Source organism: Myiozetetes cayanensis, unplaced genomic scaffold, assembly GCF_022539395.1.
Source record: "Myiozetetes cayanensis isolate MyiCay16 unplaced genomic scaffold, myiCay2020 scf5-8, whole genome shotgun sequence".
NCBI lineage: Eukaryota > Metazoa > Chordata > Aves > Passeriformes > Tyrannidae > Myiozetetes > Myiozetetes cayanensis.
The window spans coordinates 43,498,340-43,513,863 of NW_026087742.1; the positions used below are offsets into that span (position 1 = coordinate 43,498,340).

General features: G+C 40.6%; 1 protein-coding gene across 1 annotated transcript in view; it reads right to left on the reverse strand.

Moving 5' to 3' along the window:
* CRYL1 (crystallin lambda 1) overlaps positions 1-12,963 on the reverse strand; it is a 49,681-nt gene extending 36,718 nt beyond the window's left edge. Inside the window, exons 1-4 of the mRNA XM_050333148.1 lie at positions 12,916-12,963; positions 12,844-12,880; positions 10,346-10,453; positions 2,310-2,436 (exon numbers count right to left, since the gene is read on the reverse strand). Of these exons, the coding sequence (XP_050189105.1) occupies positions 2,310-2,436; positions 10,346-10,453; positions 12,844-12,875 (267 nt within the window). The 5' untranslated portion in view covers positions 12,876-12,880; positions 12,916-12,963. The remainder of the gene's footprint in view (positions 1-2,309; positions 2,437-10,345; positions 10,454-12,843; positions 12,881-12,915) is intronic.
* Between the last annotated feature and the right edge of the window lie 2,561 nt (positions 12,964-15,524).

The following is a 15,524-nucleotide window of genomic DNA, read 5'->3' on the forward strand; positions in this document are numbered from 1 at the left end:
AGAGCCAAGAACTCCACCACAGCTGTGTTCAGCTTCAAAAGAAGATGGTAAAAAGAAGTGAGGATGCTAAAGAGATGCAAAATTGGCATTAAGAAGGATCGGATCCTTACAGGTAGCATATAGAGAAAGTAGAGACGCCACACAGATAGATCAGGTAGTAATGCTTGAAAGAGCAAAAGAAAACAAGAAGAACGACAAGATTACTGGAAACCAGAAAGGTAGCCTTCCCAAAGTTGATATGGTACTCAAATGGACATGGCCATGTAGGATTGTTAATTTGTGAAAATAACGCACCCCCTCACAATTTACTGATAGAATAATTGAAAAAAGTGTTTTCTCTTCTTTCTTCAAAATGCAGAGAGAGGAATGCACAGGACCAAAAGATGAGAGCACAGAAGGATCATCTGGAAAATACACACAGAACAGTGATTACTTTGCAACTGTTCTGTTTCACCTTCTAATCCTTGTAGAAAACTGAAGCCTTAACTCTTGCAGACTCCCAGGGTCTCTTTGAAAAGGAAAGAATTTGAAGATATAGAGGAGGGTGGAACCAGAAGTAAGGTTCTGGGATATGTCTTGATATGGTTGAAATCCCCAACACAGTAACAATGATATATAACCACTCACTTGAAACAAAACTGAATGTACACTATTTTGGTACCAAAGAGAAGAGTGGCAATCATGATGCAACTTCTAAGGGAACTTCAGGAAAGATCTCACCAGCAGGCCTGTAAGCCTTATGTCTTTATCAAGCAAGTTAAGAGAAGAAGGTAGAACCACATGAGTATAACATAAATTAGAAGAAGAATCAACGAGAAGAAATACTAGGGAAGAAAAAAGGAACATCATGGAAGGAAGTCCCAACTCACAGACCAAGTAGAATTCTCTGAAGGAAGCAACAAGTAGAGGTATCGTGTTGCTGATGTCATTCATGTGAATGCTCAGAAGTATTGTAACAAAAAATACTACAGGCTTTTAATGAAGTTAACTGGTCACACGTGAGACAAAAGACTTTTTAATGGATAGTAATTTGTAAAGAGACAGTAAGTAGAAGGTAGGAAGAATGGTCAGTTCTTACTGGAATATGCTGGGTATGCTGTTTCACAGATATATGTGCCCATTGTTACATCCATTCACAAATGACTTGAAAGTTAGCTCACAAAATGTAGGTTTGCTATCATTACAACAACCACAAACATTTGCAGAAGGACTTTACAGGACTGAGACAATAAATTTGCAGATTAAACTCAGTAGAAATAGGCCCTACATACGTGAATACAACAATATGAACTGACAAGTTCTGAGTTCATTAGTGATGAACGAGTAAGATACTGGGGTTACAGTATATAGTTTCATGATATAGAGAAAAGGAAGTGAACACAAAACAGTATACTACCATAAAAATCTAGAGTACATTCACACCTTGACTTCTGTGTGAAGCTTTGCCCTGTCTCCCATTCTCTCCCCCTCCACCTCATCAAATTGTGAGGAAGAGAAGGTCTAGGAGTCTATCCCCTTTCAGTTTGGTTTCATATTAGGGTTGTGTTGGAGCTAAACAGAGTGTGAGATTTACTGAAAGAGTGTAACCATTAGCTGAAGTAATGGTACAACACTGGAACTATACTGCGGGACCACGCAGGGTAGAAGATCCTAACAAAATCCTAACAAATCCTAACAAAAACTCATTCATACCTTATCCCAGAAATGGTCTCAGATTCACCTATCCCCAAAACTGTGCCAAATCCAGTGGCATATTAAAAGGTCAGTAGCCATAAACTATCAGGTCTAGTACTTCAGCTTGTTTCCCATTCCAATTTTACTTAGCAGCACACATTCATTCCAAACCTATATATCTACCCTGTTTTTAATACTCTAATACTCTCAGATAGCTGTGTTCAGCTACAGCACTCCCTTCACAGTCAGAATAGAAGTAACCACAGACATAGTCATATTCCCTTCCTTCATAGATACCAGGACAGGGAGAAACACGTTTTAGTTTCAGCTCTAGAATGTGTGATGTTCCCTAAGAGATAATTTCTCCCCCAAGAATCTCCTGCTCACCTGCATGTTACATTCATCTTTCTAACAGGTACTGTGTCTGTTATACATGGAGGTCAGCAATTCCCTCTCAGCTTAGTTGCCAGCCTCTCCCAACATAACTCAAAGAAACTTGCAAGGAGTCTCAAGTAGGAAAATCCTGCAAAGAGGTATGATCTCCCGTGTCAGGATACCAGGCTAGAAAGAACACAGTACATCTTCTAGATCATCTTTCTGAACCGTTTGCTTGGAGTTGGCAAATCTTTGCTTACCTGAATGAAAGTAGCACCCTCTACTGCTGCCTTCAGGTCTGTACAAATGCTAATGAGAGCAAACTGCTGTTCTGCATTAGAAGATCCTTTCAGGAACCCCGACTTCTCCATCTCTTTCATTTGTTGGCTGACAGAAACAACACAGACACATTTCAATACTTTATAATTGTTAAGCCACCACTAATTTTTAAAAAAGTTTCTTAACAAACCAGTAATACTATGCTATTTGCCATGCCACTGCATATATTCACACTCAAAAATATAAAGGTTAATTTCAGTGGCTTCTCTTTGCTCCCCCATTTTTTTCCTTCTCTTCAAGTAGAGACAGCTCTACTCCTAGATGCAGGATTGCCTCTTTGTAGGAACAGCTCTTTAATTGTACATAAATAAATAAATACATTACATACAGCCAGGAGTCCTTCCTAAAAAACCTGTATCACTACATGTTTGTTTGTTTGTTTTTATATATGTAACTAACAGAGCAAATGTCAAAAAATTCAAGTACTTCTTAAATTGAGTGGCCAAAGCTTGAAATGAATATTTGAGTACACATCACTGCTAGGGTTTTTACCTTTGCTTTTACACACACTGCTTTTACCTTCTCAGTAAAAGTCTCTACAGCCTGAAGACCTCAAACATCCAGAGCAAGCAAGCTATTTTTCAAAACCATTATAAGTCACTTAGAGGAACAATGTCCACAGAAATTAAGTGGGATTAAAATGTCTGATTGCAATCAACCTAAAGGTATTTGGTGTAGCCATTATCATGCTTAAATCTGTTCAGTTACCTCAAGTCAGAATTCCTCTGAGCCTTTGGTTATTATTCAGCAAAAACTGCTCATCCTGAATACAGGAGGAAATTGAACTCATGAATAGTGGCAGGGAAAAAAATCCCTTTATTCTCCCTGCCAACCTAGTTTTGAAGCATTGGCTTCTTTTTGGATGCCTTTTTACATGATAAATAAATTGCCCTTGCCACTCGGAGGGTAGAAAAGCTGTAGTGATTAAAAAAAACTGTACAGAAAAAGTGTATTTTTGTACTACACAAATCATAACGGAATATAGAAATAACCAGTGATTCATCACGTGTTTCGTAAGTGACAGTGGCAATGAAGCACATGTGACAGTCTTCATGAGGGGTTTTACAGGACAGTACACATTAAGTGGGCAGAACTTATTTATATCGGCCCAGGCAATCTCCATTCCCAGTCACACCTCAGATCTCAATACACCTGCCCAGTCCCCTCCAAGCATCCAGACAATAACACTGAATTTACTTTTGTATCTAGAGACCTCAGGGGAGATACACGTTTATCACGATCTACAGCAGTCAGACAGACACTGTTCTTACAAAGCAGGACAGGCACCCAGTCCCAGGGTCAGCATAACATCAGCCCCAGGCCACTTCTCCATTCCAGCTCTTACACCCTGGGGCAGACCTTCCTCACCACCTGCCAATGACACCACTGCAGCCACCAGCAACCCTAAACACACAGACAGGGTGCAACAGGATCCCAGATCTCAGCTGCTTAATGAAGCTGTGGGAGGTGTTGTCTACACTTTTCAAGTTGCATTTAAGTGAACTGAGAAGGGAGAGGACTTAGATCACACTGTTGCTTTTTCTCTCTATACCTTTCAGACCATCTGCTGAGCAATGTGTGAAAATGCACTCACACTTTGTCAAACCATCCTTTTATTTAGAACTCTTTCCTCTCAACAAGTATTGTTGACATAGATCAAATAAAAATATTAAGCTTCCTCTTCCAGACTGTCCTAAACAAAATGGGTGCGATTCATCTCGCCTACTCTGTCAACATGCACACCTGAAATAACCATCTTTGGCTCTCTTTTAGAGAAGGAACAATTGTTTCAGGTGCATTTGTCTGATGTTTTTTAGACATCCAAGTAGGCAATCCATCTTGTCTTACATTGGAAGTACTTTTTCCCATCCCAAGCAAGTATAGGTCAGAATGAGAATTTAGACCATAGTATTCTGAAGTCAAAGATGAAAGTTTGCTGGGATTTATTTAAAGACAATCCAGTTCCTGTTCAACTATACAGAAGCAAGGCACACCTCAGCCAAGATTCACTGAGCCCTCAGGTCTTTAGCTTGAATTGGCTCACTATATCTACCATTAAATTCCAAAGAATCAGAATTTTACTTCAGCATCCATGCTGTTGTGCTATATCCAAGAAAATAGAGCAAATACAGGCTATACTAGTTTTTCATGGCTTTATTAAGAGGTTATAAACACCCACAGCTCTGCAAGTTATTCTGATATCCCTTCTCCTACACCAAGTATCAGAAAAGAGAACATTTGTTTCCCAGCAAACAAAATAGCTTTGCAGCAATATGTTATCCTGGGAGCAGCCCCACTAAAAATCACACACATTCAGATCACTATGGACTTTGTACATTAAAATCAAAGTATTTCAAATAACTTGGGAGCAGGTAAGATGTCAACAGAGGCTCTGTTTGAAGTTCTGTTGAAGTGCACCTTACAAACCAGAATATACACCTATATTCCAGACTGGAAAAAACAAAACCACTACCACCACCAAATATCCACATGCATGCACACATGCAGTGCTAACTAGTACCAGCATTAACTTTCTCCTCTTCAATTAATCTCTTCAGCAATTAGCTCTAACTAATCATTTCCATACTGCAAGTCCTAATACTTCCTCTTTCTTTTTGTTGTGGATGATCATGGACAATGATTCTTTATTCTTTTAGGCAGAGTACACCTTGGTAAACCATTAGACATTGCATTTCGTTTATATTGGACAAGAGCTTTGAAAATGTTCAATTAATTCTTAACTGGAAAACCAAGCCAAGAGTCATATGCTTTTTAGACACTGCTAAGGTCTGTCCTGTTTGCTTCCCTGAAATCTCTTAGACTTAGCACTTACATTATTTTTACCAATTTATGCAGTCCAAAACTGATGAAGAGTTCCACAAATATCTTTCTGCCTCTTTTCTCAAACACAGGTCTAGACTCAAAAACCTAGACCTTTCCTACCCAAAGCTAAAGTTGTCAGAAATTCCTTTTCGTAAGTTTTGTTTAAGAGCACTACAAGGTAGAAAAAGGATATCAATAAAATGTGCTCAAGCACACACCTCTCCCTAGGCAAAGCCACAGAAATCAGCAGGAAATTCTTCAAGTGTCTGGAAGAATTCCCCATTTAGTTTCTTACTGACACAGCAAATGAATGGCTGAAAAGCACATACTTCTACCTCTTAAGCAATTTGCATGGTAAGAATTAGGAAGCAGGAATCTTCAGCTCCATTTCCCAAGCTCACAGGGTATATATACCACAGCATGCTAGGCATAAACTTCACCCAACACTTAAGGTTTCTAGAACACTAAAGGTGCCAGTGATTCATTTGTAAAAAAATGGATGCACCTAAGCTAGAATATCCAAACTCCTGGCTACCTCACACATTGTGAGGCAAGATAAGGAGACAATCATTCAAAAAGTCTTAACTATTGATTTGTCTGAAGTTCATTTTCCAGGTGCTCTTGCCCAAATCCAGCATACTCTTGTTCACAGGCTATATATATTGCTTAGAAAAAAACCCACAACAAAACCCCCAAAAAATCCAACCAAACAAATTTCAGTTTGAAGATACCACAATGGAATTATTTCCTTCTTTGAAGAAGGGGGCCAAGTTCTTATTCAGCTTCTATGCAATACAACATTTATCTCATCCACTCTGGTTCTCCACAATAACAGTACATGGTTGCTAAGTGAGGCACTCAAAAAAGCTAAAGTCATAGACTAAGAGATCAAGCTTTTATTTTTCTTCCTCAAGCTCTCACAGAAGTTTGTAGCACCTGTCTCCTGTTCTGTATCTTTCCTTCTCTGCCAGTGGTAATCATCCTGTCATTTCTCCTTCTCTTTCATAAGCCATTACACACTACACTGTGCACTGATAACATTTCTTAATTAATCTGCAAAACTACCATCTTTATCCTTTGCAACTTAAGGTTGGATTTTTGTTTATTCCTCAACAAAAATCTTCCTGTTAATATCACTAATCTTCATATTAGCTATTTATTTAAATCAGTATAGTTGTAGGGAATATGTGCTTTACTTTAATTTTGGCTTTCCTTCCCAGGAAACGCTCTTCTTTGGCATCCTTTAACAATATACTTATTGACATTTTGGTTGGTTTGTTCCACAAATGAATTTAAAGTCTTCCAAATGCTAAATCATCTTTGTGTTGCCCTATGCTATTAGATTGCCACAAAAGTGTGGGAAAAGTAAGAGAGTGTTCCTTGACACTTATACATTAAGGCAGAAACCAGACCAGTTTGTACATACAACAGTGCACCACTGACCTCTAGTGGATGGCTTTTTATTCAAGGCAGCCTAGAGTTTTACGGGCTCGTCCCTAGGATGACCAGAGACTGAGGTCATTGTAGCCACGTCCTTAGCGCACAGCACAAGACTTCACTCTGCAGCTGTATCGTGCACACAGCTTGGAGAGTTTCACTCATTACCTGTAAGGTCTTTGAAGAATGAAGAATTCATGTCCATGAGAAAATACTACTTCCTCTTAGAGCCCACACCTTTATTTACCTCCAGAGTTTTACTATTGTACCTGCCTCCCCATGTCAACAGTACTCGTGGAACTGGGCCAGAATTTGCTTCAGGTTAAGGTATCCAATCTATAGGAACACTGCAGATCACATAAAATGCCTGGAATGCTCTTGGTTACAACTCCTACTCTAAGAGTCTTTACAGAAGGACCCTGCAAGCAATGCTAACACTTAACTCATCTTGTTCACATCTCACTTGCCTCACCTTTACCCACAGCTACTATTGGGCAGTCATAGTATTCAGGACACACTGTTGCAACAAGCAAGTACTTATAAGATTAAAGACCACCTAATCACAAACATATTGCCCAGACCAGCAAGAAGGAAAGAAAGAGAAGAAAACACCAATACTATTCTTTACAAATTCAACCAGACACTGTTGGCTGAAGACTAGAACCATTAGCCAGTCTTAGCACTACAATCTAGTGCTGTCTGATACCCAAAACAAACAAACCAAAACATCGCTGGTCCCATATATATCTCATCTGAGACACAACAGAACAAGCAGGCAACTGAGAGCCTCTGACACAGGGACTAGGTCACTGTTCACAGATAAAATGGTCAGATAGGAAGCTGCCAAGACTCAGCTGCAATTGGCCGTCTGAAAGCATTAGCAAACACTTTCCTCTTCCCACTTTCCCCAAAGGTAAAAGCACAACACATCACCGTGGAAAACTCATCACACAGGAAGTCTTCTTGAAACAGCAGTACAGGCTGAATCACTAAAGTATGTATATGTCCAGACAACAGAGATCCAGAGCTGTCAAATGCACTTCACCTATAGCAACAGCAGTAATATTAAAGAGGAACAGATGCCCATGAGCCTTTGACACAGCTTTGAAGAGGCACAAAACAAAGGACTAGAGAAGAGCTGGGACACAGCATACGAGTGTGCCAATGCACAAAACCAATCAAAGTTCTGAGATCACCTGAAGCTATCACACACATAAACTGTTTTCCAGCCACAGCACTCTCAGAACGTCTACACTGGCACTTTGCAAACTGGATGCTCCAATGAGAGCAAAGACTTGGTAACAGGAAAAGCAATTATGGTCACTATGTTTTTCCATGGTAAACACACTGTCGTGAATACTGGAGAGTTTGAGTAGAGTTTGCAACTCATTACAAGTCACTTCTTGCTCTCTGAAGATCAACCCCAATGCTGTCTCCAAATCTAGTGACCTAAGTACGTTTACTGGTTAGGGCATCTAACCCTTTTGGCATCCTGGTATCAGAACTGACAAGTTTATGCTGGAAAACCTTCCTGCTGAATACATTCCAATCTAAAACAAAATAAACCACAAAAGTCTCTAAGCCTAGAAACTTCTCTAAAAGTATTAGCTATTTGGAGGCAAAAAGGAGAGCAAATCACAGCAAGTCCAGAGAAACAGTCACCAGCTGGCTCAGTCAGGAGCTGCTGTTCTCTACGAGCCCTCATTACCTACTGAAGCTCCAGCTCTCACAGAAGTAGCACATCAGTAACCCAGTGTGATTTACAGCAGGTTGTGTGCTATGAAATCAGTGCAAAGAAGTTCAAGTTTGACCACATTTTGAGAGATGCAATCATTAAAATAGTGGTTGAAAAAACTGCATAGCTTGTATTCTTATCACAAAAACTATGCTGTCCTGAGACCAGGTTTTTAAACTAGAATGTTACAACAGCCAAGATACACAAGTTAATTATAAATTGAGTTAAGAACACCTTACGTAAAAGGCAAAACCTGCCTTGAACTCAGCTGAACTTGCCTTGAACTTATCAATGACTTGGATGAAGGGGCAGATGCCTCCACAGAGGCATGATTTTGTTATTAGAAAAAGAAAAAATTAGGGGTAAATGCTGTCCTTAGTAACAAAAAGTTTTGTAAACATAGTTTAGTAAAATAGTTTAATAACATACTTGAGTAACACAGTTTAGTAACACAGTTAGTAAAACTGCGACCTCCACAATAATCCAGAATCTTATCATGGCTATCACTATGCTAGCAGGTGTGAAAAGAACCAAAAGTGTCTGTCATCTAGGGATGCAACAGAGATGTTTGGTCTGACTAACACGTACCTGGAAAGAAAAAAAAACTAAGAGAGAGATTTTCCTCTTCTTTTGTTATCAAGCCTTTTATAGCAAATCTCACTAGATATCACATACTGCTTCACTTCTGAACTCCAACAACTGAACTGACCTACAAGTGGCTTCTGAAGTCATTTTTGTTAGCTTTAAGCCTTGTTACAGAAAGAAATGAGGATGCAACACAGCATAATCCTTTTTTAGGTGCACCTTACACCCCATACCAGCTGACACGTCACTCCAGTGCATCAGAAGGGAGAGCTGATGCATTTAGGTTGATGCTGATGGTGAAGCAATCTGAACGTTAGCATTAAATGCCGATAAACCAACGTAAGTTGTGCACAGCACAACTCTATAAATGCACTCTCTCCCTCTCTCACATGCATATAAAAGTTGTATTTCCAGGACCAGCAAGAAGAGGGTGCATACAACCAACCAGATACTGTCCCTTCTAACATAAGAACTAGGGGTCAACCAAAGCAACTGAGGTGTCAGGTTCAAAACAAACAAAAGGGAGTAGCTCTTCATGCAGCAAGCAGTAAACCTGCAGAACACAAAGTCCCTGGGCAAGGAGGCCATGGAAGGATTTACATGGGTTCAAGGGACAGTTAGAGAAATGCTTAGATGAAATCTAGTTAAGAGTTACTAAATACATTAACTAAAGAGTTACAACTGAGGCACTGAAGGTTGGGGGCAGGGTGCAGACAGGCAAGACTTGAACTTGTAGCTCTTGTAATATGAGAAGCATGGTTGCTTTAGCCACAGTGCCATATGGCGAGAGAAGAGGGCTGGAGGACTGTTAGCCTGAACCAGCGTGAGTGACCTCATGTTCACACCCTCAAATTTGTTCTCCCTCTAAAGATGCTTCTCAGCTTCAAGTACAACTGATTAGTAGCTGTATCTTTGGTGAAAGCGGCAACCTGTTCTTCTAAGACTCAAAAATATTACTTTTAGAGTTTAAAAAACTCTGGTTAAAAAATACTAATAACTGTAGCAGAGCTCCTCAGCAATCCATTTTAACCCACTGAACTCTGAAAGCGCTTCTGTTGCCTTTCTATGCAAAAACTCTTATGTTTGTATATTTTAAACTTAGCCTATAGATAACCTAATGGTGGTAAGCATAATTAAACAAAAATTAACTTAAACTTAAGCCCTTGAATCAGTTAAGAATTAAATTTCTCTTCACAGGTGTCAGTGACACTTGGGAACACAGTCCTTCTGATCTTAAAAGGACCTGTACTTCTAAATTAAAGCCTTCTTCAAAGCGTAAAATCTATGTTCCCGTAATAAGATATGGCTATTCGTTCATAATTACAGTAATTCCACAGTTTCACTACAACCCCGGTCATTTCAAGTCAGGTGACCTACCGAATATTTTCCAGTGCACTTGTTAGCTGCTGTTGTGCAATATCATAAAGTTTCACTTTGAAGCCTCCAGCAGCAAACACCATGGCCCAGCTGCGACCAATGAGTCCGCTGAAAAGAAAAACAATAAATATTAGCCAATTCATACACCAGCACTTATTTGGGGGAAGAATGTCTTGCAAGCACTGCAAAAAGGAAAAAAGAGTTTGGACTCTTCAATATTTGATTAAAAGTTAAGTTGATATTGATAAAAAACAAATGTCTCTAACAGTTACTAAAGTCACAGGCCCTCAGCAATTCAGAAAGTACCCCTAAGCATATGAAAAGGTAAAAAAACCTCCCCTAACCATGGGTTTGATACTACTTTTCCCTCTAGCCACCTCTAGCACTATCTTTACTTTTAGATGAAGCACTTAACATGCTGGATACACACAGGAACAGTCTGCCTACATCTTTTGGTGAAAACATATTACTGAGCACTACATAGAGAAAACTTGTAGTAACTGACAATTTTATTGTGTCTCTTGAAGCAATGCAGGTTTTAACTTAGTTAGATGTATAGCAGGCATCAGCCTTTTCAAATGGAAGCCCCAAGTCACAGTGTCATAAGCTTAAGTAACCTGAGATCATAAAAAAAAATAAAAATTTTAAAAAAAAATCCATAATAGACACAAGATCAGAACTCCATACCCATGACTGTTACAGTGGGGCTTTTGATAATTACTTGCATTTCCTGTCATTTTCAAGATCACCTTATCAGCATTCAACTTAAGTGATCTCTGGTAACTGGAAAATGTAAGGCCACTAGGGCATCAATAAAAGATTAAAAAGGGAACAAAAGTCAGAGATAAAGCAGCAGGACAGATGAGAAAAGAAGGAAGAGAAAACAGGAACGTGTTCAGCCTTTGGTTTAAGTATATATTTTAAAAAAGGATAAAAACAGGAAGCTTCAGGAAATAGTAAGAATAAGTGGAAATAATTGGGACCAAAAAAAAGAAGTCAAGCTTTGCATTTAGTCTTGTTAAGCAGACAGTAAGGTCTCACTAAAAATCTACCATTTAAAAGTAAAAACACAGAACTTTCATTGTAGTAAGTCTACACTTCTTCAGTTCTCAGGCAAGTTACAGAACAGACTTATGGAACAGGTAAGGTATAGTCAAGGTTTGTAAGATACTGTAGTCTCCTGGCGAACAAATATTTATAAAACTTGAATCACTTAAACCTTAAACAAGTAAATCCGAGCTGTCACTATCTTTATAAACTTGCATCATCTCTCTAGAGTGCACTCTCAAATTAAGTTTCCTTAAAACAGTGTTCGACAAACAACAGAAAAAAAAGGTTTTTACGATTGTGGGGTTTTTTTTCTTTTGAACTACAGAGAACACAAAATAAGTTGATGGTAGGTATCAGTCCTGCACTCTTACATCATGGTACACAACAGCATCGTTACAACCTGACGTTACCATATTTGACCCCAAGACAGTGCTTTTTGAGACTTTAAGTACTGTCATTTTGAGTCCAGTGATAGATTAAGTCTTAAGGGCCAGATCTGCTCACACAACTTCTGTGGGTGCTACAAGAAACACGTTTTCTGCCTTCAGTGCAACAATGCCACAGCAGCCACAGTGAGCAAGAGCCCAGCTTTCCCAACCCTTAACACGCACTCATGGGGAATAAAAGTTTACCAACTGCCAACAGTAAGAGCTACTTTTGTCAGTGTCACACAGCAACACAGAGACTCATGTCTTGAGGTTTCAAGTGGTCTTGCTAATGAAGTTTGCTGCAGCCCACACTTCCACACCAAGGTACAGCAGACTGCTACTGTCTGGTACGTGTTTTCTCTCCCCTCCAGATCATCGTTCAAGTAAAGAACTTCAGGTTCAGCTCACAATGAGAGTATGAAACAATGCATTCCCACATAAGCCAGAAACATTGCTGTATCTTGTGGCAATTAAGTATTACTTCAGGAGCATCTCACAGGAACTTACAAGTTTCTTGACACAGTTGGCAAACAGGACGTTAAAACTGTGCTTGGATTTCTCCACTCTGTACTTATGTACATAAAGCATTTCAATGAAAAAGGTCACCAGTCTTTCACATCTCAAGGACGACTTACTTCGGTAGAGATGCTGTGGATGTTTTTTGCCGGCTTTTTTACGGTAGCACAGGGCTGTTAGGCCGTTATGCAAAGGCACTCTAAGGAGCCCAACAGGTGCGTCCCCGCCCGGTTCCCTAGATGCAGGAGCAGCACGACCCCGCAGCTGGCCAAAACCCACCGACTGCCCCGACCCAGCACCTCGCCGACACATCCGACGCCTGCAGCAGCGGTGACATCTGAGGCAGGGCCGTACCCGCCACTGAGTCCCCAAACCCACCACCCCGCAGGACGGGCCGTGTCGGGACGGCGCCCGAGCCCCTTCGCACGCCGCGGGCATCCGTCCCCAGAGGCGCCGAGCGCTGCCGGGCGCTTCCCCCCAGCTGCGGGAGAGGAGAGGCGTTACCTGCCGATGATGGCAACCTGCGAGTGCTCCATGGCCGGGAGCGGGAGAGCGGGAGGTGCGGGAGGTGCGGGAGGTGCGGGAGGTGCGGGAGGTGCGGGACCGGCCGCAGGACGCTCAGCCCGCCCCCCGCCCCGGGGACACCGCTGCACTGCGCGCGCCTGCCCCGCCCCCGCGCCCGCCAGGTCGCGGCCGCCCATTGGCCCCGCTCACCTCGGCCACGCCCAGGGGCGGGGGCCGAGACAGGTCCCGCCCCCAGCGCCCGAGTGCCGCCCCCGTCGCTCCAAGAGCTGAGCCCGCTCAGCCCGCACCGCCCGCTCTCGCCTCCTCCTCCTCCTCCAGAAGCCAGCGGTATACTGGAGTGCATCCAACGCCATTGCTTTTGACAAAGGCACGAATTCACTTCAAAGTTCTAATTCGAAAGGAATTCCAGGCTTCTTTTTCACATTAAGCAAGGCCTTATTATTCTTAAAAGTGGCTTTATCCTCTAGTTCTGAAATAATTTTATTTTTTTGCTGTCCTTGATTTTCGTACAAAATCTTTTTTAAAGTTGTGCAAAAATGTGACAATACAGTGTCAATTCTTCAAGCTGCTCTGTAACATGTACTGTTCGTGTTGGTGTGCTCACCATTACTCATTTTTTCTGCTTTGGTGTTCCTACTCATCTGCATATTGCTCTGTAATCATGCTAGATGTTCCTGAAAAGAAACAAAATTTAGCATTTTAAATGCCTACTTATTATCAAAGATTATGTTACTGTTCACTTAATATAGCTGAGAGATACTTGCAAGTTCTCCTATGTTTCTGGCTTTCTAAAAAAAAATAAATCAATTGAAACTTAATACATTTGTTCCCAGAATAAAGGTTTGATAGCTACTGATGAAGCTCAGTGAACTTTTGTTTGGCTATCATTTCTTCTAGTTTCTGAGAAAAAAAATTAAAGGTCCACGTAATCATTTGGTACATCTGCCCCCCTCACTGGCACTTTGCTAATTCCAATCACATTCAGAAAGGAGACAGAGATCTCAAAAGTATGAATTCTTAAAGGCTTCATGAATACGACTCAACAGGTAGCAGGCGGAAAACCAAGCTATCTCTTTGACTTCATGACCTTAATACCACCCACGTAAGCTGAGACATGCCAGTAGCTGGGAGGTGTTAATGGAGCTAAGTGGATGTAACTGGGCCATGGAAGATTTAGGGCAGTGGGACAGAAGAGTGCACAATGCTGTGCCAGTTCTGCTGCTCAGGGTTTGTGTAGGCTGGTGTAGAAAGCAGCATTTTATGATTTTAGCAAGTACCAATTTTGATCCTCTGAAGACTAATTCAAAATGCATGACTTGACACATGTTCTAAACACAAAGATCTCTGTCTAGCCAATCAATGTATATTTATTTTGTGAACTCAGGTTTTTAACTGCAAAGAAAAAAAAATTAAGTTGCTGAAACATGAAACTAATGTCTCCTGGGCTTTGGAAACACGGTTTCCAGAACAACTTTACCATTACTCCCATTTGGAAGTAGTTATCAATTATTTTAATACTCTTTGACCTCCTGAGATGTGTATTTATACTTTAAGTTGCTGTTAGCAATAGACTATTAGAGACAAAAAGACATTACAGATAGACAAATGGATTCAGCAGAATTAAAAGCCCAGTTAAACTGTTAAAGGAGTGTACAGGGGTTTGAGAGCTAATCACAGTCATGATAAAAGCAATGACAGGACCTTTAAGTTCTGGGGGTGAACAAAACAAATATGTGGAAATGAAATCTGAATTATACTATTATTATTATTATTATTATTATTATTATTATTATTATTATTAATATATTAGTGACAAAGCCACATGCATTACTTAATCATAATTAGGGTATGACAGGACAGCAGCCATATTCCCCATTGTTTACAGTGATGAGACACACTGATAAGTCCAAATTGAATAGATCAAAAGAGGAGAGAGAAGTTTGCAAGAAGAAAGAAAATATAAATAATTAAATTATCAGAAGTATTAGTCAAGGGAAAAATATATGATTTAAAAACAAAGTGCAAGTTTCATTTCTGTGTAATAACATGAGTTTTAGGCCCACTACTTGCGGCCTCCACAAATAAGGGACAATTATTCTCCTCCTTCTGCAACTCACATGGGAAGGAGAAAAGGTACCCTAAGACCAGAAACAGCAAAGAAAGGACCTGGGCTCCACTAGGGAATGAAAAGTAGGGCTTGTACTGGCAGCAGGAGGGGCCCAGGCAGAGGAAACATGTATTCACCAGCATATTCTCTCTTCTAAGCCCAATAGCAGTAGGAGCAGATTTGACTTGTGCATAGTTGACCCCTCCATGTTTTCAGTCTCTCTGATCCTCATGTATGGAGCTGAAATCTGCTACTGGCCATGGACAGGTGGGTTTACTGCAAGGGAGGAGCAGGGTAGTATAAAAGGGTCATGTAATAAGCAAGGGGAAATAATTCACATTAACTGGGAGCCACATGGAGGCAGAATACAAAGGAGATGTGAATTTCCCTTTAGAGAAAATAAAGGAATTGTACGCTTTTAAGATACAGAGGGTTCTAGACTGAGCTTTTTGGCATGGGATGAAAACAGAGGCATAGTTCACATTTGTTAAGTATTAGGTCTGTTTAATACATTACTTGCTCACCAGAGTGACCAGAAAGTACATTTGTTTGG